Genomic DNA, 27,625 nt, shown 5'->3' on the forward strand with positions numbered 1-27,625 from the left:
AAATGATAATGGATTTTCACTTAAAGTTATTTATTTAAATCATGTATTATCTGCATCATATCATCAATTCGTCAGCCCTTCGCACTTCTCTCTCCTCAATATGTTTTTTTTTCTATGTAATTTGTTTTTAGTTCCGTTTCAAATTCCCTCCCAGCCACTACTTACTGTTTACAGTAGTTGCGTTGCTGCTGTCTTTGCACATGCATTTTGCCTTCCATGTGAACTCGAACCTTGTCTCCCTCACTCGTCTCGAGCGAATTGGGCTTCGTGTGCCCCACCCCTCCTCCCCAGGTGCATCGATGTGTGCAGGAGGATCATCTGCTTCCCTTTTTCCATGGCATACACGCTTGACCATTTGTCTCCCTTGCTTCATTCATAGTTTCGGCGGTACGCAAATGTTTTAATGGTGGTTTTCTGTGTGTGTGTGTGTGTTTTGCTTTCCTTTCCTTTGCTACTGCTGTAACGCTGGTTCAGCTCGGCCTTCTGTCCTGTTAACATCACGCGAATTTTCGTACAATTTTCGTCGTACCTGAATTGAAGGTCTAGTAATTGCATGAATCATTCTCTACTCTATATAACGCCATTCTAATGGCATTCGTCATCGCAAAGGGGCATTCACACTGAAAGCGTTTTAAAATTAAGTATTGCAAATAAAACGGCTTTGAGATGAAGGTGATCGATCGATATGAGATGATGGGTTTCGGTGAGATGATTCAAAGTAGACCCCTCTTGCATCGGTAGCGCAGCTCTGATCGCTCTTTCTTATCACGTTTGTTGTTATATATGAGTGTGCTATTTTTTTTTTACGAAACCCAAAACGTTTCGCCTTTCTATAGTTTAGTTTACTCGATCATTATCCACTATCAAGTCAAGATGCTTAGATGTGTATGTAGATAGAGCGACGTAACGGTAAATGGGGTATGCAACTGTTGTTAACGGATGTCCCATCCCATGAAACACTCGTGTCTTGCGCTTCATAGGTTTCCGGAGTAAAACAAACCAAAACTACCGTTCGTAAACGTACAAACAGCGAGCCCCCCTTCCTCCTTCCTTCCTTCCTTCTTCTGATCCATCGATAGTCTTTAATGTTAGGCATTACACTTCCAGTGCTTGTATTACACCACCCCCCTAAATACCAAATTGATCCTTTGCTGTTGTGTTGTGTAATGTACTCTTTGCTTAAAAGTTACCATCCCCCTCCCCTACACGATTGTTAGTCGATGCTTTCCACACAAACATGTCTCCTCTTACAATCAGATGCGATCCATTAGTGTATCATATGGGTGTGTTTGTGTTGTTTTTTGTTTTAAATATATATGCATATATTTTGTTTTTTGAGTCATCTTTAAATCCTATCAAAGTATTTTACACTGATTTCTGTTTTGCTTCAGCAGAGTGCACTCCTAGTAACATCGTGTCACGAACCAAATAAATCATCTACGCACCTAAATACTACAACTTAACATATCAGATGATTGTGCAGAGTTTGAAAACAATGTCAGTGTGTGTGTGAGTGTGTTTATGTGTACACAGGAGCACAAACAATATACACTGGCTGGTTTATCTGCCGGAAGAACGGGTGTGCCAAGTACGACCTTATTGCCTTTATCGTGGTGTAATAGAGAGAACATTCCTGCTGCTAGCCCTCTCCCCGCCCGAAAACCCTCGCGTGAAATTTGCGAGCTTTACGCGCTTCATCAATGCGTAATTACTAACTAAACACACGCACTCACGTTATGCGAATCCAATACTATTATACACGATCATGTTCTTCTTCTTTTTTTTCTTCTTGGCGTAACGACCATCGCGGTCATGCCGGCCCGATACAAAGGGCTTGCGGGACTTATTATAGTACCACGCAGCCGGAAATAGTCAGTCCTTGCTATGGGGCGACGGTCCATATAAGGTTTGAACCCACGACGGGCATTGGTTGGCTTGATAAGTCGTGCGAGTTGACGACTGGCCCACGAGACCACCCCGATCATGTTAATTTATCTAATTGTTTGTGTTTTGCTAAGAAAATATAAAACTATGTCCGAAACATCACTAACTTCACACACTTTAGCAGTTTTTTTGTTGTTGTAACGGAGAGGAAACAATGAACCTTCACTACGCACGTAACTAACAACCCTCGCCATACATGAGAGAAGCAGGCTAAAGCGAATAAAGGATAAAATCAGAGTGGGACGATCCTTTTCCAATCGAATTTGTAAATTAACGTTGTTGGGCTTTCTAAAACCACTGTAGCCCTTCTTTCTACTGATGTGCGGAGAGATAGTCTCGAGCAGTTTGATTGATGGAATTTTACTAAAATAAATTAAACCTTTCTACATATCTCTCTCTCTTTTTCTTCTTCTTCTTTCTCTCTTGCTCTTTCTCTCTCTCTGCCACGTTTAGTTCTACGCCTTAACACTGTCGCACTGAATTTCACAAAAATTTCAAACATACGACTACGCTTAGGTCTGACCAATGTTTTGTTCTAGTTATATGCGTGTAGTTGCCTACAATGCATGCACATATACAATAGGAAAGTAGCCCTTGTAATGGAAACCGCACATCAAGGGTACAATGCTGTCATTTTCTTCTTCAACCATATCATTTTATTCTAACAAGGTTGGACATCATAATCGGTCGTCTTGCGTTTTTCTACCCCGAAACGTTATATCTTAAAATGAAAGATAATCGACATACTTGCACAGAACGTGTGGTCTCTCTAAACGTCATACCAAAGAGTGCTTTACGCTACGGGCACGCGTAAAACGGTCTCCTCAAGAGATGCGTTCAAATCTTAACAAATAAAACTCTAAATGTATATTAGAATTGCGTACGGTTTGCGAATCTTTCATTGCAAAAGTGCATCGCGGCTGGATCGATTATGACCAAGCTGTCGCGAAACTGATCCTTTCCTAGGTATCTAAAGGAAGTTCAATACCACTGCATCGTGGTTACCTCACAGCTGAATATGATAAATGGTGAACAAAATGATGTTTTTCATTCGACACGCATAGTACGAGTGTCCATGTAGGACGACAGCTTGGGTGGTTTGCTGTATTTGCAAAAACCACCGCAACGCGCGTCCATAATGTCCCGTTGTTTTTTTCTTTCTTTCTTTTAAAATACGTAGTTTTCGTCGGCCATATCTATTGCCCATCGGAATTTGTCACGCTGTGTCTTGTTGAAAATCTTCTCAATCGGTACTCCGAACTTCTTACACCTGCAGAGGGAGTAGAGGGGTAAGCAACGGCAATTATAGATAAGCGCACATCATTCGTTAGACACTCTCAGCGCAGGTGTAAAACTTACCAAGCCACGGAGATACGGGGATCCAGATAGTTCAGCTTGGATGTGCCCAGAGCGATCGTTTTATTTTCATCCCTATCCGTTTCCTGGAGCTCCAACTTCTTCAGCTGCTCCTTTAGCCTTTCCAACTGTTTGCTCTTCTTGTCAAACGCGCTCGGATCACGAACATTACTTTTCTTGAGATCCTGAAATGGTGTAAACCAAAACCAAACGATTGAAATTTCCGTCGCATCTCTTGCAAAGCGCCCCCCGAAGGTCTTCTTTGCCGTACCTTGAATTCCTTTTGACACTGTTCAACCTGTTCGCGCTTCACGCGAATCTTTTCCTTCAGATTGCCCATACTTTTCTCGTGCGTTTTCGGGACGGCCCGCTGATGGTTACACAAAATAGCGACCGCACGATTTGCACGATTGTAAGCAAGCAGCTTTTCCGGTACGGACATGTTAGGATCCGTCAATTCTTCCAACTGCTTTTGCAATGTGTAAGATGCGTTGAAAGTACGGAACACTTTGGCAGTGAGCCCTGAAATGAAATGGAGCAAGTAGTGACGAATTAGTAAGCGAAACAATGCATACACGCAATAGCACTTTTCTTCTATACGCACCATCCATCAATCCCTTCAGATATTCGTTCACTACGGACGTATTTAACCGGTCAAACAGATCGTCGCCCGGCTTTTTGTTTTCTTTAAACAGCTCCAAGTTCTTGAAGACACGCTTCTCCACCTCCACCTCATTGTAGTAGCGGATGGAATCCTTACCGAGGAAATCGAACACAACCACGTTCTCTTTACCGTTCAGCTCCTTGTGCAACGCTATGTGCTCGTAACGCAGCGAACAGCAACCGACCGTATCGGCCTGATCGTCGTCCTTTTCATTGCCCGCTCTCAGCGCAAGCTTATCGATAAAGTACATCGCTACCGCGCGCTGTCGGATACGCATCTCCTTGCTCTTCCACTCGTCGCGGTACGTGTCTCGAATTTTATCGATGTGCTTCAGCAACCGACGCGCCGTTTCGTACTTCTGCCAATCCTTTTCGCCCTTCAGCTTGGAGCTGGGATTCAGCATGATGTACTTCACCTGCCCCTGCACATTTTCGACCCAGGAAGCTAGCCACGATACAGTGTTGTCGTGGCGCACCTCCTTCCATCGGCGACCTGGCGGTGGGGACGGTATTTTGCTGTCCTGCGAGCAATTGATGATGACGTCCTCGGGCATAACGCGCCTCTTCACCAGGCCCATCTTCGGATGCTCGCCACGGCCGCGGAACAAACCGGGCGGTTCTATTTTGAAGTTTCCAATCTTTTCCTTATGCCCATCGATAACGCAAATGCCGTACTCCTTCGTCAGCTGCTCGTTCGCCGCCTTCAGTGCAGCCTTCTCCTCTTTGCTGCGATTCCGGTTCTGCTCGGCTATTTCCGCGAAGTACGCTGCCATAGGACGGAAGTTACACTTTTCCAAGTCGGTGATGCGCTCCCGCTCGTGGGGCGTCATCGTTTTGCGCCAATCCTTGAAGAAGTTGTCATTGAACGCTTGCTTGGATGTGTAGTCGTGTTCCAGCATGCGCGCGTAGAAGCCTGCCACTTCCTCCGCATCCTGCGAGAGCTTCATTTCTTTGCCATCGTACATGAACTTCACGTGCGAAGGAAGTGGATCGTACGGTGGTGCAAATACAGGCCCCTTGTGCTCCAAATACTTCCATTTGACGCCGTCGTCGCGCTTTTCCTCCTCCCACCTGAATTTGGAGAAGAAAATAAGCAAAACAAAAATCACGGCATTAGCGTATTTCGCTAGCTATGAGAGAGCTCTCCGTATTCTTCGCACACCGGATAAGTGTTCTCGACCTATTCGTTAAATGTAAACGTTTTGGCACCCGGTGCAAGAGGTTTGCACTGTTGTGGAAAAGAAGCCGGGAATCACCATTAACGAGCGCACATGTAATCCGTGTCAGTATTCGTTTTGATTGATAGCACATATTGTATCCATTGCGATGCCCCGCAAGTGATCGGAAAACGGAACGAAAAACCGACAACATTCACTTGTTACGAGTGGAAAATTTCATCCAGCACACACTTTTTCATTGGACGAGCACGACTGTGCATGCACAGCCCCCAGCTGTCACCTGGTCTGACAGCTCACTACAAAAGCGCCATTCCGCATACGGCGGTCAGTGTATGAACTATCGTAAAATGTTGCCACAGCCAACCAACACATATGCACCAAACACGCATACAGCCACACTGCGTTTCACTTCCTCATCTCACAAGTCTTGCGCACTCTTCCACCAACGTGCAATGCTCCTCATGGAACCACCACCGGTATACCCAGTGATTTGCCGGTCTGATGTTTTCAAAACATTCCATTTCTTCTGCATTAACCACACACACACGCATACAAACTCGGATGCTAACCAAATACATCCACTTACCATTTCCATACTTCTTGCTCTTCTTCTTCCTTCTTTACCCGAGCTCGTCCAGTCTTGCCGGTTCCAGCCTGATCGCCGGTTCTTGCCTGATTGTTTCCAGGCATTGGGGGGGCAGCCTTAGCATTCTGTATTCGAGTGAGCAAAGAAATGAAACAAACATTGGCGTAAATCGGGCCTGCTTCGCAATGCTGCCATAGGTTGACGCAACGCATATACAATCATTGCCCGTCGTTAGTGCATATTTACCTTCTTCGCTTGTTGGGTGGGTGGTTCTACTCCTGGCTCCTTTTTTATTTTAGTCTTCTTCGGTTTCTTCTTGCTGCTATTGACATCATCGCCGTTTTCGTTGGCATCATCGGAATCATGCGAGCGCTTTTTGTTTTTCTTATCCTTTTTCTCCGTCTTAATCTTCTTCTTTCTACCATCTTCATCGTAGCCTTCTTCAGCCTCGCGTTTCTTCCGCTTTGATAGTGGTATATCGTCCTCGGACTCTTCCTCCCCCTCCTGGCCAGATTGCGGTTCATCTTTGATATCTAGCGGCTCCATCTTGATAGCGGCCTGAACGTTCGCCTGATACTGTTCGTGCTGCTGTTGCATGCCACCAAAATATCCTTGCTGCTGGTGTTGCTGCTGCTGGTACATATGGGGCTGTTGTTCATGGTGATGACCATTCTCAGTGTTAAAATCATTATAACGACTTGCGTCATCTCCCTCCTCGTCATCGTTATTCTGATAATCGTCGCCCTGGTTGGAAGTGTTTTGGTCCATCGTTTCATTTTGCTTCAACGCAAATGGTGTCTCGTCGGCGCGGAACTGCGACATCGAGTAATCGCACGAACTTGCCTGGGAAATGTCCAACTTTCCTCCCACAGGTCCTGCGTGGTTTTCCACCATCGCGTCATTCTGCTGGGGTATATACCCTTCTCCGTTTAAGAATTCCGTCGGAACAGGCTCCGGTTCTTCCTTCACCTTCACCTCGCCCGAAGCTACTTTCTCATCTCGGTGCCGATCCTTATGTTTGGAGGATGACGACGACGAGGAGTGCTTATCCTTGTCCCTTCTCGAGCTGGAATGTTTGTTCTTGTCCTTATCCTTGTCGCGGCTAGAGCTGCTGCTGCTACTCTTATGCTTATCCCGATCCTTGTCTTTGTTCGACGAGGACGAGGATGACGATTTGTGCTTGTCCTTGTCTTTATCGCTTCGACTGCTTTTGTCGCGATCCTTCTTGTCGCGATCACGGTCACGATCCTTGCCATCTTCGCGGCTTCGATGTTTGTCTTTGTCCCGTTCCTTATCCTTCGACCGATCCTTATCGCTTTTGGAACTTTTGTGCGTCGACGAGCTACTGTGGTGGCTTTTTTCCTTATCCTTGTTGCTGCTACTACTAGAGCTATGTTTCTCCTTGTCAGACTTCTCTTTATCCCTAAAAAGATTACAAACATACATCAAAATCGTCAAATCAAGATTCACAAGCAAAACATTACTAATCGGCGAGCTCTTTGCATCACACTCACTTCGATGAGCTGCTACCACTTTTCGAAGAAGACGAATGGCTGCTGCTCTTGTGCTTATCGCGATTCTTGTCCTTCTCTCGATCGCGATCTTTATCGCGATGCTTGTCCTTATCCCGATTTTTGTCACGATCTTTGTCACGATGCTTGTCCTTGCTAGAGCTTTTGTGGCTTTTATGACGATCGCCGTTTTCACCTCCACCGCCCGAGTGACCGTTGCTTACGCCGTTCGGCCGTTCCATCATGCCATTCATCACCTTGGAGGAATCCTTTGGAAAAGATAAAGTATCAATAATACAGTTAGTTAATACATCATCGCATACATCATACAGGAAGCGGCAAGTACTAGATAACGATATCTTATCCCACGAAGGATTGTTCAATATACACCATTTGCAATACAAACAAGAATAGCAATGTTTAAAAATAAAACCTCCTTTTAACGCGTGCCTCGTTCGCCTCAATTTGCCAAGCTAATCACGCAATGAAAACGTTGAATCAAGTAAAAAAATATATACCCGCGTACTATTGAAATGGCATCAATCAACAGATACGTAAACTTTTTCTATTATATTTCATTTGATAATACCAATAATAAAAGCATTTGTAGCAAAGATATATAAAATATTATAACAAAGCTACACACACTATCCAAACAGTCAAAGGCCATTCTTATTTACAATATAACTACGCATAAGTGCGCAACAGGCAACAGTTACTGAATTTCATACTCAACGAATCGTAAACTGTTTTGTCATTGTGTGCATGCTGCTTTAGATTGTCAACGCGTAGCATAGTAAATTGCTTCTTTACTCTCCCAAAATCCGTTAAAATAATACTAATACTATGATACGGCTATGCGAGCATTACCATCACCTTCAACTTAACCCACAAGATGCTTCGACGATCGATTAGCATTTGCAACACCAGAAATGCGGTCATTGTCCATGTGTTCGCTTCGCCACGCAACATTTTACCAATCAGAATTGGGTTATGCTGCCCTAAGACTGGGCTGCGAATCCAACATGAACATGGTGCGGTGCCACTATCTATGACGATGATGGTGGTGTTAACGTTTTCCGCCATGTGCCATACATTTCAGTGTATGCGCACCATACTTGTTATGCTAATACCCAAGCACATGTTCCCTACACCGCATGCAGCTAACCAGCTGATCTCCCAAGTCTTCCCCTTAGTCAAATAATACATGATAATGCCGAACGGTAGCGAGGTAGAGGAGGGGAGAAGACTAGAAGATGAAAATAAAAATAAAAAGAGATTGGCTAGCGCAAACGAGGTTAGAACGATTTCATGTCAATTATAAGAATCAACGTGTTCTCATACAAAAATCGGGGTTATCGTATTCCGGTTTAAGCCGACCGGAAAAACCCATCCGGTGTGGTGTTAAATTAAATAAAGGTAAATTAAAATATGAAAACATTTGCATCGTGTAAATAAGTGGTAACGATGATTTTGCCTGCACATATTGCCCTCCAATTTCTATAAAACATTGTTTATAAAAATGTTATTATGTTTGATTTGGACAATGTTATTTAATTTAGATTTAATTACATCTCCAATCAATTGCTGAATCAACAGAATCCTTTACGCAGGACTTGATATCCGGCCACGTTGCATACTTTCAATTTCACCATAATACATGCAGCACACACTAAATTTCCTCCCCGTGCTACCATACATATAGCCGCAATATACACGTAGTGCTTTTATTCCATTCACCTTGATTGAACGTTTGCTGTGTGCTGAATTTCGTGTGTTCATGTGCGACCGTGTGTTAATGCGCCTCTCATGTTGCAAATACTTCCTCTTCCATTCAAGCGACGAGAAAACGTTCGTTCGGCTGATAGTGAAATGCACCGCCGACTTCGTTCACGCGAACAAGTTTCACGCAAAGAGACAAAACCAGCCACCGACTGTGTCTTTTCTGTGTCGAAAGAGGACCGATGTTGGGTGCATTGCGCGTTTTAAAATACATTTCACTCTTGTTCTCTTGTGTTGGCAAAGGCACAGACACCAATAGTCTGGCCCGACACCGCACATCTTGAGTGCGTCACTGAAGTGAGGTAAAAATTGGATAAAAAAAATATGTTTCATCCTTAGCAAATCTAGAGAACACCTATTTCATCTCCACATGCTCATGACCTTTCCGTGTCAGGCACAGAGAATGCGTAGCCCTAGTCACATTATCACTTTTCATGCAATGCCATGTCTGTGCCGCACACCACACCAATTCCAAGCGAAGGTGCGCCGTACATATAACAAGGGCAAGCAGTGAAAAATTTTCTAAGTCCCAAAAAAAGTTGGGACTTAGACGAAAATTGACGAAAAAATCAACCCACTCTGGAATGATAGCATTTTCGCTGAAACGCGTTTTGCGCCAACTCCCAGCACGATACGACCAACCAAATTGAAGATATTCGATTTTTAACTTTCCTTCACTGAAGGCAGCGACGTGGGACTTAGTCTCCGGACGCCATTTTCCTCGCTGGTTCGGTCGGCTACGCTCTAACATCAGCGAACATAGCCGCCGTACACACACTTGTGCTCGAATAGACAGACCCGCACCGCACCGAACGCGACCGAGAGCCCGTTCGATGGACAGCGCTTGAATATCTCGGAAACACGTTTGGTAGATAAAAAATGTCACAAAAAGCTATTCTTTTGCTACTTTCACTAATCATTTCATCGAATGTGACACCAATTATGATTGCTTTTGAAGGACTTTACATTTGCGAGCCGAGGACGTCGTTTTCGCAGAGTGCGAGTGTGACACAAGCACGAGCGCACTGTGTTCTTTGTTAAGGGGCTGATTCTATATCAAACGATAGCGAATCCAGACCCTCAAACCAGGGATTATTCATCTATTACGACGAACCACAAAGGCCATACAGGCCCGGTGCAAAGGGCCCAATTGCGAACGAGGCAGTACATGGCACATACAATGAGAAAACTTCGAGAACGATTTCTACACCGTCGCCGAAAGGGACAAGTGTAAATGTTGCGCACAATTTGAGAACAATCTCCTTTCCATTATCATTGACACGGCCGGGTCACTTACCGCGGGTTGAGGAACGGCAGCGTCGACACTCATGTTGGCACCTTTTCCACAGCTTTTGGATTCCGGAAAGCAATGATTTTTCGACGACGGAAAACTACGGCGACCACAACGACAACGGTGTTCGCGATACGGAAGAAGAGCTTCACACCAGCACCTCGGTTGTTCGAACAGCACGGATTATCCCGCATGCCCCAGTGACGGACGGGTTTGTAAACAATGCTCCGTTTATTACCTGTTGTTCAGTGTTCACCTAACCTTGTTGATCCTGTGCAAGAAAGATATCATTTTATCTATTCTTTCGTTGATTAGACCTATTCAATGATCGATTTTGATACATTGCATCAGTTCTTGCTAGGTCAAATTGTGTGCAGGGTAAATTACTTTCTCATATCGTACTGTTATTTTTATTCACCATCTCTTGAAAGGGTCATCACAATGCATTTTACTTCCCATTTCAGTAATGTTGAATGCTTTAATTTGCTAAATTAAATCATCAACTTACAATTCATATTTCACCCTTTTGAGCCTTGGACAAAAAAGCATCACAACAACGCACACACTGCACGTAGCACTGCTCGAACCCTTCCGAGCCGCTATCATAGTACGGATCGCGTATGATAGCACCAGGCTGTTGCGGATCGAAATCACCCAGCAGTAGTATTTTCGCTTTGCTGTCTCCCTTGGGCGCGCGTTCCTTCAAATCAGCAATGTTCTCCCCGTCCATTCCGAAAATGTAATCGTAATGCTCAAAGTCCGCCTTTTTAATCTGCCTAGCTTTGTTGCTGTACGGTAGATCGTGCTTTTTCATTGTTGCCAGAGCCCGATGGTCAGGGCTTCGTCCAACGTGCCACGATCCTATGGCCGCACTGTCTACTTCCCACTGATCTGCTACGCCAGCTGTGTCGATTGCTTTTAAGAACACCGCCTCGGCGATAGGTGATCGGCAGATGTTTCCTGGGGGTGATGAATTCCATATTGATTAATTATTTCACATCTATTTAAACAACAGGCGGCGGTGGTATATCAGAATACTCAAATCGAAGATGCACAACTTGCCGGAGCAATTGAAAAACACATCAAACGTCGTGCAAAAAGTATGTTGTTTTCTGCAATACTGCAGCAAAATGACACCAACCAACATCGGACCTTACCGATGCCGGCGGTTTGATTACACTCTAGTTTTCAATGATTTTGCGCATCGTATGCATCGCGAAGACGATCACAAACTTAATTATAAATATTATCAAGAAGTTAGCTTACCCAGGCAAATAAAAAGTGCTTTCTTTTTCTCACTCATGTTGCTCGCGGTTCTTGTAAATAAATGTGAATGTTTTGATTTAATTTACACCTTGCTGATCTGTCAATAACAGGGTGGTCCAAAAGAAACACCAAAACAGCTTCTAAAATATTTTTTAAATTAATCGCGTGATTAGCAAAGCATGGATTGAGGATTGAATTAAACACGTTGCAGGCCTGGGTTATGAAAATGGGTACATAAAATCATAATATGCTTAATGAAACAAAACCAATTAATTGCTTCGAAAGCTAGAAATGCATGTTTCGGATGTTTTTGCAGACTAATAGCAAAAGGTAGTTGCATAGTGATAAGGTCCGTTTTAATGATATTTTCTAACAACTCTTCTTCCACCATTTGCTCCTCCATTTTGATACACGACCATGCCATAAGCGGATCTGTTGATGTAATTTGGATACGTATATTACAATACTCCTCACATCCAGAAGATATATTTTTACTTTCTTGGTACGTAACGAGTGAATAACGAGCTTGAAAGTGCAAAACTTTCGGTGGAAGGTTTAAGGGACAGAGAGAAAAATCGAGATGTTGACGGTTGTTGTTGGACAGGCTTGTTAAGGTACCGGAAGGTTATTTAGCAAACATATTTTAACTGGTGACTGTTGTTTCGTCGTAGGGCATCCGAATAGCTGCTGTGCTAGAGTTTGGATAACTACATAAAAACGTCTTTGATGTTTTTAAACTGACGAATTGATAAATCGACTGGAAGATCAAACCGGTACTGTGTCAAGCAATCCAACGTTTTTAGAGCGTCGCGAAATCCGGTGTTGGCCACATAGCTCCAGCTGGCATAATGCGAGCTAACCAGCTCTTTGCACTGGAATATAAGGTACAGCCATTGTGTTAACTTCTGGGCACTGGTGGAGAGAGAAATAAATATAACCAACATTGATTACTCAGGACCTTATACAACGATCTTATACAGCGGCTACTTACTTCAATCCGGCACATACGAATGCCTTAAACTGTGAATCGTAGCTTCTCTTGTAGGGACTGTGTAATGCTATGATCGACCCAATAGCACTGAGAAGACTCTGTAAAGAAGCAGGACGAAAGTGTAAAAAGTGTGCACAAACTACACAATATGTGTACAGAATAATACCTGCTTGTTCGACAACGGTCTACCGTCCACGATGTCCAGGTTGAAGCTTTCTGACAACTTTCTAGCCGGCGTCGAGTTGTAACGATCACCATTTTTTATATTGTAATACACCAGCAGCAACTCCCAGACATGCATTTCGTCCTTGTTATTGCTATCGAATTGTGGTTCCATATCCTCTTCTTCATCGTCATCTAACTGAGAAAACAGATTCTCCTCCGTAACGGCCGCATTCGACGCATCCTCCTCCACATACGACGATTGTTTCTTCGGCGCAGTAGTCGTTGCCCCGGTACTCTTTCGTCTAACTTCCGAGCGGTAGAAACTTTCATTTGCACGACCGCTCATGCTGGAATGATTAGTACCACTATGGCCGCTGCCCGTAGTAGAAAAGCACCCGGAAATGAATGGTACAAGGCTGTGGCTCGCACTCTCGGAAATGCTCCGCAAACCGTGCTGCATTAACCGTTGGATAGTTTTCGCCAAACGCTTGCGAACAAGCAGCGTCAACTCGTAATTCTTCCTATTGTCACGGCCAGGACGGTTCGAGTCCTCGTCTTCCTCGTCGTTGTGGTCCGCTTCCTTGGGTGATATTTCATTTTGCATTGTTAGCGCCAAAGACGCTATCTCCTGCACGTCGTACTCCAGTCTTGCTCGAATATCGCCCCAACAGTTTTGTCGCGTGCGGGTCATCATCTTGGTTTGATAGTTTGTCTCGCTGTTTCGATGCTCACTTCCACAGTTGAACTGCGACAGGGCGAACATTTGCAGCAGCGTTCCGGCCTTATCCATCAAACCAAACGCTTTGCTATTGAACGATTCCCGTTTCGCAGCAGCCTGGCTTGCACTGGTGCCGTTACTCGGGTGAGCGGACATAGGCTTTGAAAGAGTGTGACGGTCCGACGAACGTTGCGATCGGTCCTCGTTTCCCTTGGATGCCTCGGCTCTCTGTTCCTGTTGCTTCTGCTGCTCCAGGAAACGTTTTTTGATTTCCGCTTTCTCGTTTGTCTGCAGGAAGCTGATGAACCGCTCGAGATCCTGAATTTGCGTTTTCAGCTGCGTCACTAACTGTTCCTTCATCTTCAGTGGATTCACTAGCTCATCGAGAGCGCTGTCTACTTGTTGGCGCAGATCTTCCGATGTCAGCTGTGGCAAGTCGAGCTCGTTCAAGTTAAGGTTGATTTTCTTCTTTATTTCCTCGATGATTACTTTCTGCTTTTCCAGAAGAATCGTTTGTGGCAGGATGCCCGCCCCAGACTCGTATGCGTATCGCTCCAGGTCCATTAGCTGCGACTTCAGCTGCCCGATAAGCTCCTGTTGTTTTTCGCGCAAATTTTCCACCGATTCGGGGCTCTTGTCGAGATTGGCCACAATTTCGGGAATGTTTTGCTTCACCGGATTCTGTTGTATTTCCGGTATGCCAAGGAAGGCAAACTCTTCCAGATTTTTCAGCAAAGTATCCCGCTCCTGCGGTGGCGCTTCCACTATTTGCCTCAGTCGTAGCTGCACCTGGGCAAAATGTGATGTCAGTGCAATCAAATTCGACGAAAGGATTTCATGTTCGTCTTCCAGGGATTTGAGCCGCTCCCGTTCTACTGCACCATCTGGCAGCATTCTGTCGTCCAGGTGGTCAATCGTACTTTCATCGGTGAGCCCTTGGTTCGATTCGGAACTGAAAGCGGAATCAAAATCGAACTCCTCTTCCGATACATTCCGAGGCATCGAACGATCAGTATCCACGAACAAACCAAATTTCATGTCCACCTCCACATCGCCATCGTCACGACACGCTTCCTCACACGTCGTCTGTCCATCGCAACCTTGTTGGTCATGTTGGTCCCCAAGGGAGCGAGCCTCATCGATGCGTATATTTACAGACATATTTGTCGTGCTCCTCACTTCGATGACGCTTTGCCTGCGTGTCGAATGAATTCACATTCACAGATCGCTTCGAGTAATTGAACCTTCTGCGGGATTGTTTCTTTAGCACACCTGTGACGTTCGCGGAAAATGCTCTTTCGTGTGGGCGCTAGTATGACGTGTAGCCAAACTGTATTTTTTCTTCTTTGACTGCTGCACCATATGCAATCACTGAACGAAAGCCTTACTCAAGCGCGTAATAAGGCGATATGCGAGCACGGACAGTAGCTTACTACCCGTAGCGAGTAACTCATTAATTAAGTGCAGACTATTGTTTATTTGTACAATGCGTAACGTTTCACTGCCCGCCTATAGTTCTGTACTTGGGGCACTTGTATAATAGAGCTGTCCTTCTCCACGTCCTACCATTTTTACTGTGCTTATTGACATTTTACAAAAGCTTTTATGCTTCGCAAGTGTTGGTAAAATGCTTCTGCTATGTTTATCTCTCTGTATCTATGCTTACATGAGGCGCATGCGCACGAGACAAAAACGTGAACCGTTTCGAACCACGTGCGAGCAATCGAGGAAATGGGAATGAAAGCTCTATTCGGAATTTATGTTTCGATACATTTTTTACAGATATTTTTTCTTTACAAATCTAAAATGTCCAGCTATCTTAGAACGAATAGTTACCCAACCGTTTGATAATTATTGTTTTTAATTTTATACTTTTTTCAATTTTATCGCAAATCCATCAAGAATAATTAACGTTTCTTATGAGAATATGTAACGTATATACAAAGTTAAAGTTAAATTGGTTAAACTTACCGTAATGATTGAATTACTCTTCATTCTTCTTCTTGAATTGAAGCCATTAATTGGGATTGGCTATCGATGAATTAATTATCCGACAAAAAGAATAAACCACTTTTCTGATGGTTCCGATATTTAAAAACGCCGCAACAACCGTAGTTGGATTAAGTTTGCCACAAGACGCTTATGTTCTTGGCTGTCTATAACCTATTGGGTTATCTATAGCAGTACAGTCAGTCTTACACACGGGAGCTAGGTCCGTGTAGGGCTAAAACCCATAACGGACATGTTTTAAGGTCGTGCAACATACACCACGTGTCCGACACTTCGAATTGGAGATTGGAGAATATAACAGAATCAATCTCACTACGTTCGTTAAGTACAACGTTATCACTGAAAGTGAAATTCCTCGTGTTTTTCAATATTGCACGACTGTTTTCCTATTTTGAATATGTTTGAACAGAACAAACTGAATACACACTTCTCAATTTCATTTAAAAGCGCAATCAACCTTCATGATCTCCATCGATCCTCGTTATAGTTTCTGAACGATTATATTTCGTTTCATCAAACAACGCACTGGTTTGAAGATAAGACTGATGAGTGGTGGTATCGTTTTGTCGATCAAAGTGTTTTCGTTTGATTTGTTTCGTTACCCATTCCGCTGGAGTTCATTTTTTACGGTCACCCAACCTTTTTTGCTTTGGTGTTGAATAAAGCTTGACGCCCTCGATCACCATATTGTGCACGCGTATTTTGTGTTGCGTCAACATGTAGTTAAACCTGGAATAAACAGGACATACAATTGTGCGTTCCTTTAACACTTTCCATTATGAGCAATAGAAAATACACTTACCTGTATCCCTTGCCGCAGAATTCACAGTGAATCCGGTCGCCTGTGTGCAGCATCATGTGCAGCTTCAGCTTGTGAGGTACGGGAAATGCTTTACCGCACACTTTACACACATGCTTCAGTGTGTTTCCTTTGTGGGTATTCATGTGACGCTGCAATCCTTTTTTCCAGCTGTACGGCATGCCGCATATTTTACACGGAAAGGTTTTGCGCTCGTGTTTCGACTCGATGTGCTCCACCAGCGCCCGACGCTGCTTAAACTCGTGGCCACATATAGTGCACTGGTGATCGCGACGCTCACTGTGCACGAGTAGGTGTGCTTTAAGCCCGTTAAGCGATTTAAATGCATTGCCGCACACTTCACAAATGTGTTTGGTTTCTGTAATTGGTGTTGTGGCATCCTTTTTAACTGGAGCACGATACTCGCCCCTGTCTGATGATGACAGGTTGCCCGTAAACTCTTCAGAAGAGGAATCGTCTCCGTAGTCAATCGAATAGTCGTCCGAAATGAGCTGATTGTCGGGTTCGGTTAGTTCGATAACTTCTTCGGACTCCTCCGCAGTACCAGCCGGTAGCTCCTCGCAGTACGATTCAAACTCGTACTCGTTGGCAAATTGCTCTTCCGTGACCTGCGTTGATGTCGTGTCGATCACGATTTCTTCACATTCAGCCGGAAAAGATTCTTTGGTTGCGAAGATGCCCCCTTCCAGATTGCTGCTTTCTTGGATAGATTTCGTTGCAATAGCTGCCTCCGTGGGCTCGGGACATTTTGCCACACGTGGCTTGCTGAAAATTGCCTTTAAAGTTTCCTGCGCTTGGGTACACGTCTTCCAGAATGCTTGGATCCCGTTGGCCGTTTCTTTGCAGCTATAGCAAACACCGACTGGTAGCTTGGAGGAATCGGAAAGATGTAACTGATGTTGAAATATCTTATCGAGCTTCAATAACAAATCCGGTTCATTCGAAATGTGGGTGGTTTGAGCTTGCCCGCACAACCGGCAGTAGGATTCTCTCTTCACGTTCTGCGCATTGTTTTGTGTAGCTCCATCGCTTGAAGGATTCGCTGTATTGGCTGGACATTCAACGTTGCGCGTAGGTAAAGCTCCTAGGGCAAGCCTCGGCACCTTATACCGCCTGTTGATGAGATCCTTTTCGAAGTGCTCCTCACATATCAATATTTTGCTCGGCAGCTTGCTGAGGGGGATCGCATTTACCCAGCCTGACTTAATCCACCAGTTCTCGAATTCTCGCGTACGAGTGAAAGGAAACACCACGAAGTCGCGAATTTTCGGCACACACTTGGGGAAAAAGCAAATGCTTCCCATAATTGCTGTAAAAAGACGCTATTGTTGCGCGTCGCTCTCCGTACAGTGGATGTTATTGAGGTATTGACCTAATGTTGGACATATGTCTATTGGTTGTTGACAATTAATTGTCTTGTCAGTATGGACTATGGACGAAGGAAAGGGACATTTTAAACATTTTCTTGGTCCAACACAATTATTTTTTTTCACTTTTTAATGATTGCATTGCAAAGATGTGTTATTATATATTTAAAATTATATGTTATTCAAATAAATGCGGTGTCTAAGAGTTTATGTTTGGAAAATCTCACATCCAGTGATTAGCACTTCTGTGCTGCACACTGTGATCTGGCAGGTAAATAAACCACGCAATTGTCAATCCATCTAGTGTCGGCAGGTCTGTTGCTCACCAGGAGCTGCGGAATGTTTGGTGAAATACGTTGCATTTGAGCAAAAAGAGAACTCAGCACCAACGGAGAAACGCACCGCCATGGGAAAGGACGTGAATCTTGACTGTACGCAAAATCTGGTACATCCCGACTGGGAAATACTAGATCCAACGCCAGACATTTTCGCCCTCTTCCCGCTGTTCGATCGGAAGTTCTTCCAGGGCCGACTGTCTTGTGTACAACTGGAGTGGAGTAAGAAAATGTACAACTGTGCTGGAATATGCTATCAACGCTCAAATCGACTGGGGAAAAGCTGCATTATAAGACTGAGCGAGCCGCTGCTCAAGCTGCGGCCACGGAAGGATTTGATCCAAACGCTTCTGCATGAAATGATACACGCCTACTGCTTTGTGTTGGGAATCCGCGAAGGAAATGGGGGGCACGGGCCGACGTTTAAAAAAATAATGAATGGCATCAACAAAATAGCAGGCACTAACATTACGGTAAGCATTGCTTGACGAAAATACAATGAAGCAATTCGGTCATTGTCCTAACCACTAACTCCATCCATACCCATTGCAGGTTTACCACAGCTTCCACGACGAAGTTGACCTGTACAAGACGCATTGGTGGAAGTGTAACGGCCCATGCCAGCATCGGCATCCGTTTTATGGGCTGGTGAAGCGCACAACCAACCGCAAACCGGGTACGTACGACTTTTGGTGGCAAGAGCATCAAAATACGTGTGGCGGTGAATTCATCAAAATACGCGAACCCTCCCCTAAGCGGAAGCGAGCCGTAACCAACAAGGAAAACATAATGGGATCTCAGACGCCCAGTCAGCCACGCCGGTCGCAGGATTCGAAACCGAGAGCTACTCCAAATAATCAGAAAAATGTTATATCTAATTACTTCAACAACTCTACCACCGTCAGTATTCCCACGAAAAAACCGACCTACACGACTGGAGCAAAGCCAAACTTTGGCGGGGGTACGTTAGTGATTAGAAAACCGCCGACGACGCAGACGCGTCCCGTAGTCCCAAAAAAAGAAAAGCCTCCTTCGCCCATTCTTAAGGAACCACCTCCTGTCCAGAAACTCCCAGCGGAAGGTAACCTACGTAACGTGAGGCAGTTTAAAGACCTATCGAGCGACGAGGAAGGTCCGCCAAAAGCAAAGAAACCTCCAGTTCCGATATTTTCGGGTACGGGATTCGTGCTAGGGACAGCTTCCACCGACAGTACTGGTGCGCGAAGAAGTCGACTTTTGGACAAATTTTCTTCAACCAGCGGCGGTGCCAAACCATCTTCGACTAAAAAACCGCGAATCGAGCGAACAGACCCCAAGCCTAGTAGCAGCAACGCGGTAGAATCCATCCTGCTATCCGACGACTCAGATGGCGTATTCGAGGAGATAGATTTAACCGAGGTTGGGCGAACGGTAGAAAACATCAAAAAGGAACGGCAAGATGCGATCAAGAAGGAAATTGTTGATTCGCTCACAAACGATGATATGGATGAGATTTACCTCATTGACGACGACTACGATGACGAGCTGGCGGATGAAGAGCTCTCTTCGATCGACGATACTCTGCTCGACCGATCGGTTATTGATGAACTGTTTAACGATAGCGATGCGCTGATAGAGGACTTCAATCGTACGAATGCACAAATCAAGATCGAAAAGCCGGACGACGAAATCGTTTCGTGTCCGATGTGTCTGAAAAAAGTGACTCGCGGTAAGATCGGTGATCATCTCGAAGACTGCTATGCGCATATTTCCGGTGAGCCGAGGACAGTCACCAAGAAAAAACCGCCTGCGACAAGGGAGCAAACACCGAGCGCTACATTGTCTGGAACGAGCCGGGATGGGAGCCGGCCATCAACATCGCGGGCAACGAGCAACGATGAAAGCCGACCGTCTACATCGGGGGCAACGCCTGCCAGAAGAGCATCAGCTGCGTCGAAGAAAGCGGATGATATGGTTACGGCTCACCAGCAACTTCTGCGTGATTGTGGGTACGGAGAGGCAGACATCACAGCTGTGCTGCAGGACATCAGTATGGAGGAAATGCCTGCACCAACCATGACGTCTTTGAGACAGCAAGTCCTACGGGACTGTGGCTACTCGGAAGAAGACATATTACGCGTGCTCGATGACGCATCGCCCGAGGAGTTGCAGGACAACGACGTGGAATTTATCTCTGCAGTGGAAAGCTGTGACTGCCCTATCTGCGGTAAGAAGGTGGCACTCAACTTAATAAACCAACACCTCGACCAGTGTCTCATGAAGTAAGGTTGGAATGTTATGTTTGAATAAAAAATAACTCATTTCGAAACTGTTTCTAAGTATCTGGGGACGTGGATCTGTAAATTTGCGAATATTACGCTTCTAATAAGGAGCATAATTGATGTTGGTAGAAACGAAACGAAACGGTTTTTTCTTACGTGTGTTTATCTCGATCATTTCGTAGATTCTCAACTATCACCGGCATTGTTCTGTGCTATTGTTTCGATCTCTATGCACGCTTCGGGAGGGTATTCCTGCACGACAGTCTGGCGATCGTTGGTGGTACCATCATTCGCATCCTCAATTTCCCGTTTGTGGGACTTTAAATGGATGCGCAAATTGTTCTTGGTGGAAAAACATTTTCCGCAATGTTGACACATTTCCGATTTTTCACCGGTGTGTGTAGTGTAATGCGCCCGCAGCTGCTTTGCCGTCGCAAACAACCGTTTGCACTGATCACACTCATACTCCTTAAAGTGTGCCTGCAGATGGGAGATCATATTGTTGACCTTATCGGTGCTGTACCTGTCACAGTGATTGCATTTGTACTGCAGCGGATCGCGGCTCAGTATCGTGTAGTGCTCGACCCACGATTTGGCCGGCCTGTAGTTGTAGTTTTTGGCGTGCACCTTCAGGTGCAGTATCAGATTAAACGACGTATTAAACTTTTTCGGACACAGCGTACACGGATAGCTCCGCTCCTGCGAGTGCTTCTTCAGATGCACGTCGTACGATTCGATCGTTTGGAGTACCTTTTTGCAAACGACACACTCATACCCCCGGTCCTCGTTGTGCGTCAGCTCGTGATTGCGCCGCTTGTTGGGATGGTTGAACACCATGTCACACTTGCTACATTTCAGCATGGTGGTGTGGTACTTCATGTGCTGCTTAAGTGCAGCCTCCGAGCCGTACTGCTTCCCACATATCTCACAGTGCACGATGCAGGGTGCCCCACCAGCCAGATGGTACGTCTGCGTGTGGTAATATTTTCCCGCCGCATTGCTATAGCGCCGATCGCAGTAGTCACATTTAATCGGCTGTTCGTGCATCTTCATGTGCGTGTTCAAGGTGCGCACCCGTGTTAATACGATCGTCTCCATGACGCACTGCTTGCAGGTGTACGGAAGGTAATCAACGTGGGTAGCTAAATGTTCTATCAGCGCCTTCCGTGAGCCTAATGGTTCGCTGCTACAAATGTAGCACTTAAAATCGTGCAGCGTAGGCACCGGTTCTGCTTTGTCTTTCAAGTTTCGTTTCTTCGGCTGCTTTGAAGAGGCTGTCTGCTGTCGTGCCGATGTTACAGTCTCCATGCACATATCCTCAGTCGTTGTAGAGTTTTGATTCATTTGACAGTCTGTAGAGGAACTTTCTACTGGGATATACGATCGATCCACACTATCATTGTCGCAATCGAAGTCTTCACTCGATTGTGGCTCATCATGTGTTCCCGTGTTGTACTCAGTGGTAACGGCTAACCGCTTACTTTGAGTGCGAATACGTTTCGATCTACGGGTTGGTTCGGGTTCCGTCCGATTCTCCTTTTGGAATTTATACTTAACTACCTCTGCATTGTTGCTCATATGGGAGCTTTCCAAGGCGGTTGCCGGGGCCTCCAAATTGGATACTTCATTAGAACTGCAAAATGAACGGATTATTTCAGTTAATCTATTTCCTAGCGAAGGTGGGATTCATGATCCGTTTACTTACTGTGGCCCAGCGTCTGGCAGCGTATGATTGGCAGAATCTTTTCCATTGTCGTTCAACCGGGTTGTAATAGCATCTCGAAGCTTACGGTCAGATTCACGAAACAACTGTACATGTTGCTCGATCGTTCTTAGCTTTGCGATGCACGTGTCACATACCATTTTGGAAAATGGATCATCCGCTGCAATCTGGAAAGAGCAAACTCTTTTCACTCCACTGCATCGATTACCGTGCCGTGCATTTGTGCTTGCCCACATCACATACCTCCAATCCTACATTGTTGCGTATGATGGTTAGCAGTTCCCGATCTACGCTAGAACCAAACAGGGAACACACATCTTTCGAGGAGCCGAGACACAATCGGCAAGTACAGTTTTCCGATTCCATTTGGATTTGGATCGGCTGCTGCGAGCAGCAAGAGTTGGCATAAACTGTAAACATAAACAAATGGTTGAAGTTCCGCTCACCTCGTTCCAACAACAGCTTTGACAGCTTCTCTCTCTCTTTCGTGAGAGCGGTGTTTACTTCTCATTCTCACATTGCCGCGCTGGTGAGACGATTTGGCGGGCTCCAAATACTTTCATGAGGCAAACAGCCACATCACGTTGTCTCCAATGCACGTTAGCAATCGGATGAACAATTTCGTCATTTTTTTATGCGTATTCCAGCTACGCGGGTAAGAAATTTGAATTCCTATGCAGGAGCCGGCTGTTCGTGTTGAGGATCGTAAACGGCTACCAACGCCCTTACGCGTGTGGTAGGAAATTTGAATTCCTATGCAGGAGCCGGCTGCTCGTGTTGAGGATCGTAAACTGCTACCAATGCCCTTACGCGTGTGGTGGCTGGATGAAACAGAAAGATCAGCGCATCAGCAGCTTTTGCGATTGATGAGTAATCTGTTTGTGTACGCTTTGCGCAGAGAACATGCTTCGCAAGGCACAACTGTGAAAGGAGTACATACACATCTCGCTATCGCATCGATGCCTCTGACTAGGCATGTGTAAAATGAACGAGAATCGCACCGTTCGAACAGTTCGGTAAAGTGCACGAACGAACGAGGTTCTTAACAAAAAGAACGACCAGGACTTTTGGAAGAAACTGACTACACCGAACGCGTTCGAACGTTCCGTTCAGTGTTCGACGGCACACATAAATGTGGTAATAAAACGTGCAAAATCATTTTGCTTTCTCGCTCTTTCTCGCACCGTGCGAACGGGTCGTCAGAGATCAAAATGTACCCTGTTGGTGTTGAAATCGTACCCATACAACTCAATTCCTCGAACGCCGTCGAATTTGTCCAGCAGTGTTCGATACGTGTGCTGTTGGTGTGGAAATCGTATCTATACGACTGAATTCATCGAACGCGTTCGAATTGGTGTTCGATCTGTGTTCTGTTGGTGTATAAATCGTACCTACACAACTGAATTCATCGAACGCGTTCGAACTGGTGTTCGATCTGTGTTCTGTTGGTGTGTAAATCGTACCTACACAACTGAATTCATCGAACACGTTCGAACTGGTGTTCGATCTGTGTTCTGTTGGTGTATAAATCGTACCTACACAACTGAATTCATCGAACGCGTTCGAACTGGTGTTCGATCTGTGTTCTGTTGGTGTGTAAATCGTACCTACACAACTGAATTCATCGAACGCGTTCGAACTGGTGTTCGATCTGTGTTCTGTTGGTATGGAAATTATACCTATACAATTCAAAAGATCGAGCCCGTTCAAACGGATTAGTCATTGTTCGCGAATGAACTGAACTGAATTGATTGCGCTCATCATGTTGATCCATATTTAAGTAGTTTTTTTAAATAGAATCCTTAAGTGTGTATAAGGCATGGGGTACAATATATGCAGGAGACATTTTTGCTCGTATTAGTTTTTTACATGCTAGTTTTTGGTCGGTTTTGCGATGGATTGTGTTGACCAGACAGCCGAGTGTTTAATGTTTTTAAATGATTGGTTTTAACCGCAGAATGAGTACTTCTTTGGCTACAGTATGCGTCTATGGTGGGTAAATGAAAAAGATAACGAGCGTTCTTTGTGAATAAAAACCTCATGAAACAAAGAACGAAAGAATCGTCGTTCGCGTTCGGTTCTTTTTGGTGAGCGAACTAGTTCGTTCGCGTTCGGTGAAAAGAATCGTTTTGCCCATGCCTACCTCTGACCCTACCCAACGCTGCTTCACGTTGTTCTTTAAAAAAAAGCGACAACACAGCGAACGCGTATTTGAAAGAGTGTATGATGTGTGGCTTTCAGTTGTACTTACGTGCCTTTTCTGCAATGCTTGTAAGATTGTTGGAGAATTTTCTTATTTAGAAGGATTCCACCCACACATTATGCTTACAATTCAATGCTCGCCCAAACTCAAATGCAATTATGATTTGTTTACTTATCAACGACAATGTATCAGCCATTACCATGCTTTCAAACAAATTGCTAACGCAGTAATGCAAAGACGAAACAATCATTCTTCTCGCCTTACCTAAAGAAGAACGAACGAACGAAGGGATATGGAAAAAGTCCACACCCAGATAACAGTATTGGCTGTGCTGTTGTCTCAACAATGCCTGAACAGTCAGCACTGAACACTGTTTCTAGACAATAGCGCGGCTCTCGCATTTTGCTTTATTGTAGAACTTTATATAGAAAAAATGGAATCGACTCGTCGTGTAGAAACAAAAACGTTAACGCCTGAGGTCTAGAAAAGGTTGTGGCTTCTTCTTCTTTTGGCTCAACAACCGTTATGTTCTTTAGGCTCAACAACTACTTGTGGGCCCCGATCCATTCGGGGCTTGAACCCATGTCGGACATGTTGTTATGTCGTAGCTGTATGTAGCACATTTTGTAAATGTGGATTTTTTGCCAAACAATTTACAAACGATCTACCAGAATGTGCGTATCTCTAATAAACTGTGATACGAAAACATAGCCGTGGTTCCCTCCAAGCACACGAAATCCAAAACGAATCTCAACGTCAACGAAAGAGACGGTAGCACAAGCCGAGAAAAAGAGAAGAAAACATATATTAGAATTTGTCTCATGGGTACTGCGTTGCGATGATAGGCTCCCACAGTCCTGAACAACCGCTAGCAGTTGCCACCAGCAGTCTAGTTTAGTATTCAATTCTCAGTACTGGTGGACTAACGGGCGATGGAAACTGTACCATGCACCATGGCTAATTCCGAGCCAGAAACTGCCCAACTTGTGCCCGAACATTGGTCGTATCAATTAGTGCGCGAATTAAACGATGAAAGTCTACATTTAAAAAGTACCAGCAAATCCATCGCCATGCGTGATTTATATCCTAAGGCTCGCTATCACTTTCTAGTGCTGCCAAGAAAGAATATTAATACGTTGCACGAGGTAATGATAGGCACGCTGTTTGGTGGATTTTTTTTGGTTCGAAACACTAATCTCTGTTTACTACAACCCCACCGTTTGACTTACGGTTGGATGCAGCTCACAATTGACGACGTTGCGCTGCTGAAGGACATGTACGGGCTGGCACAAAGTGTGATCAAAGAAGGCGGACTGGATACGAAACAGTTCAACTTTGGATACCACCTAAAGCCGCACATTAAACGGTTGCATCTGCATGTGATTTCGAAGGACTTTGATTCGCCGTGCTTGAAGCGAAGACATCACTGGACAATTTTCAATTCAGACATTTTCCAGTCGCACGATGGTAGGTTTGGTTTTTCTTTCTCTCTCTCCTCGGTAAGGATTTTCTAAGCTGATTTAAATATTTTAATGACCTGGGTGTGTTTTTTTCCTATTAGCGGTATTGGCTGAGCTGAAAATGCATGGAAAGATATACGAACGTCCGGATGCCTACATTGCAGCATTACGCAATGGGCCACTTAAGTGTAACGTCTGTTTGTATGAAACAGACAATTTACAGACGATGAAAAAACATATCGCCGTTCATACCAAACCGCATCTTATGTTACCGGCTTTTCCAACCAATACGACAATAATGTAGTGTACAGAACATTCAGTGAAGCGTTTAGTTTCCCTAACCTTTGATTTGGTGTATCGCACCCAAGATACAAAGGAGCTGTTGAGTACAAAATATTTACAAATGTTCTTCTCAAAAAGAATAAGTTTATAAAAATAAACTTTTCAGAAAGCCTTTAAGTTCATACGTATCGGTAAATATTTATTACTGTTCACATCAAACTATTAAACAAATATGTGTAATTCAAAGCTGTACAGCTACGTAATTCGTATAATTAATGCTATGAAAGCTGGCTTGAAATGCGCTCTATGTTCATCGAGTACACCGAGTGCGAGGATATTAAATTCCGATCTTGCAATGCTCTATATAGCTCTAAGGCGTTTATCTTGCGGCTGACACTAGGATACCTGTAATCAGGAAACACAAAAAAAACATATATTAATTTTCTGTCGTGCACAAAAATCGATGCTAATTGTATGTTATAATAGATGGCGTGACCGCGTAAATTATACGCGACATACGTGTTGCATGACTTACAAGTTTTCACAGCTCGCCAAAAAGGTGGAATCCGTTGGTGGCGTTTTCACGTAACACAGAATTTCCCTGTCCAGTTCCATCGGTTCGTCATCGATTTTGGTTTTGGTGACTGTGTTCCGCACATCCATAGGATCCATCCCACGACCCACGTCATAGTAGAACGTCCCGTTAGCAGTGACGCGGTAATGCTTGCGCGCCATAATCACGGCGGAAAGAATGTTTTTCAGCAACACTTGCACCGAGCTTACGATAAGCTCGACCGCAGCATCATCGGCACTGGCTAGCCCGTGCTCCCACGCACCTACGAGGAGACGACCGAGCACCAGCCCATTATCTGGCAGAAACAGCTCCTGTGCGGCGTAGCGCATCGTTGGAAGCGTTGCGCCACACTGCGTGGAAGAGCCGTGCTCCTGATCTGGACCAGCGGGTTCGCGTGGAATGTAATCATACGGTGACATGGGTTCGAAGGTCGATCGATCAGATGACGATTTGGAGGAGCGTTTGCGCTTCTTGCTGCTGCGCCCGTCCGCCTGCTGCATCGATGACAGACAACTGTAGCCCGTTCCGTCACCGGCGGCACCGTACACACTGGACGGTGAAACCATTTGCGCTCCATCGAAATGATTGGCGGACGATTGGGGTACGGAAACGGCATCGATTTTGTTCAGGATTGCCAACAGGAAGCGGTTGTGCAAGTGCAGCTGATTCGGGCTGAACAGTTTGCGGCATTCGAGGTCGAACTCCTCTTTGGAGTGTTTCTTGCGGAACCAGAGCTTCATGTTGGTCAAGTACATCGTCCACTTGTCGCCCAATGCCAACATGAGCGCTTGTTTGGCGCTGTCCACTTCGGTGCTTTCGACGCTAGAGCTCATTTTATTGCATAGCACTGAAAACAGGGGGAAATATTAAGCACAATTTTCTCTACGAACAAAAACAGTCCTTCGCAGCACTCTTGTTTACAAAATGTTGCGGCTGTCAAAGGCCCCACAAGCTAAAGCCGCGTATAAACGTGTGTCGCCGAATGCACAGTAAGAAACATTTGTAGGGTTCTGAAGGCGGTTTCCATGGTAATTGGGAAAACTTACGATCACCGTTGGGCTTCTGGTAGCAATAATAATTGTAAAGAGGTCGATCGCCTCTACAAAAAAAGATTTTGAAATAATTTTACAACAATTATG

General features: G+C 44.9%; 7 protein-coding genes across 9 annotated transcripts; 2 read left to right on the plus strand and 5 right to left on the minus strand.

Annotated features, from left to right (window-relative positions):
* Positions 1–9: 9 nt before the first annotated feature.
* Positions 10–10,511, minus strand: LOC1270877 (DNA topoisomerase 1). 3 transcript variants are annotated; one of them, XM_309629.6, is made up of 8 exons: positions 10,318–10,511; positions 7,242–7,507; positions 5,974–7,150; positions 5,728–5,852; positions 3,905–5,034; positions 3,572–3,822; positions 3,304–3,485; positions 10–3,214 (listed from the first exon to the last, which is right to left on the minus strand). In XM_309629.6, exons 1-8 carry the CDS (start codon positions 10,348–10,350, stop codon positions 3,112–3,114), a joined length of 3,267 nt encoding a protein of 1,088 aa, XP_309629.6. In that variant the 5' UTR covers positions 10,351–10,511; the 3' UTR covers positions 10–3,111. The 3 variants fall into 3 exon arrangements, with proteins under 3 accessions (XP_309629.6, XP_003436707.2, XP_061500463.1); XM_003436659.2 differs by lacking the exons at positions 5,728–5,852; positions 5,974–7,150; positions 7,242–7,507; positions 10,318–10,511 and adding an exon at positions 5,144–5,433; XM_061644479.1 differs by lacking the exons at positions 5,728–5,852; positions 5,974–7,150; positions 7,242–7,507; positions 10,318–10,511 and adding an exon at positions 5,126–5,407.
* Positions 10,512–10,694: 183 nt separating this feature from the next.
* On the minus strand, positions 10,695–11,705 carry LOC1270878 (low molecular weight phosphotyrosine protein phosphatase 1). The gene is made up of 2 exons (XM_309631.6): positions 11,578–11,705; positions 10,695–11,271 (listed from the first exon to the last, which is right to left on the minus strand). Exons 1-2 carry the CDS (start codon positions 11,612–11,614, stop codon positions 10,823–10,825), a joined length of 486 nt encoding a protein of 161 aa, XP_309631.5. The 5' UTR covers positions 11,615–11,705; the 3' UTR covers positions 10,695–10,822.
* A 206-nt stretch (positions 11,706–11,911) lies between these two features.
* On the minus strand, positions 11,912–15,829 carry LOC1270879 (RUN domain-containing protein 1). Its single transcript, XM_309632.6, has 3 exons — positions 12,735–15,829; positions 12,569–12,666; positions 11,912–12,489 (listed from the first exon to the last, which is right to left on the minus strand). Exons 1-3 carry the CDS (start codon positions 14,610–14,612, stop codon positions 12,285–12,287), a joined length of 2,181 nt encoding a protein of 726 aa, XP_309632.6. The 5' UTR covers positions 14,613–15,829; the 3' UTR covers positions 11,912–12,284.
* A 113-nt stretch (positions 15,830–15,942) lies between these two features.
* Positions 15,943–17,895, minus strand: LOC1270880 (zinc finger protein 595). The gene is made up of 2 exons (XM_309633.6): positions 16,264–17,895; positions 15,943–16,190 (listed from the first exon to the last, which is right to left on the minus strand). The coding sequence occupies exons 1-2, from the start codon at positions 17,583–17,585 to the stop codon at positions 16,079–16,081; spliced, it is 1,434 nt and encodes a 477-aa protein (XP_309633.6). The 5' UTR covers positions 17,586–17,895; the 3' UTR covers positions 15,943–16,078.
* A 22-nt stretch (positions 17,896–17,917) lies between these two features.
* Positions 17,918–20,291, plus strand: LOC1270881 (DNA-dependent metalloprotease dvc-1). The gene is made up of 2 exons (XM_309634.6): positions 17,918–18,456; positions 18,536–20,291. The coding sequence occupies exons 1-2, from the start codon at positions 18,055–18,057 to the stop codon at positions 20,246–20,248; spliced, it is 2,115 nt and encodes a 704-aa protein (XP_309634.6). The 5' UTR covers positions 17,918–18,054; the 3' UTR covers positions 20,249–20,291.
* Positions 20,291–27,586, minus strand: LOC3290957 (uncharacterized). The gene is made up of 6 exons (XM_560082.4): positions 26,448–27,586; positions 26,192–26,317; positions 22,697–22,788; positions 22,211–22,470; positions 21,950–22,134; positions 20,291–21,877 (listed from the first exon to the last, which is right to left on the minus strand). Exons 1-6 carry the CDS (start codon positions 27,317–27,319, stop codon positions 20,431–20,433), a joined length of 2,982 nt encoding a protein of 993 aa, XP_560082.4. The 5' UTR covers positions 27,320–27,586; the 3' UTR covers positions 20,291–20,430.
* LOC3290958 (aprataxin) lies at positions 25,029–26,110 on the plus strand. The gene is made up of 3 exons (XM_061644491.1): positions 25,029–25,315; positions 25,412–25,637; positions 25,732–26,110. Exons 1-3 carry the CDS (start codon positions 25,103–25,105, stop codon positions 25,932–25,934), a joined length of 642 nt encoding a protein of 213 aa, XP_061500475.1. The 5' UTR covers positions 25,029–25,102; the 3' UTR covers positions 25,935–26,110.
* Positions 27,587–27,625: the final 39 nt, after the last annotated feature.

Source organism: Anopheles gambiae, chromosome 2 (assembly GCF_943734735.2).
Source record: "Anopheles gambiae chromosome 2, idAnoGambNW_F1_1, whole genome shotgun sequence".
In the NCBI taxonomy this organism is placed as follows: Eukaryota; Metazoa; Arthropoda; class Insecta; order Diptera; family Culicidae; genus Anopheles; species Anopheles gambiae.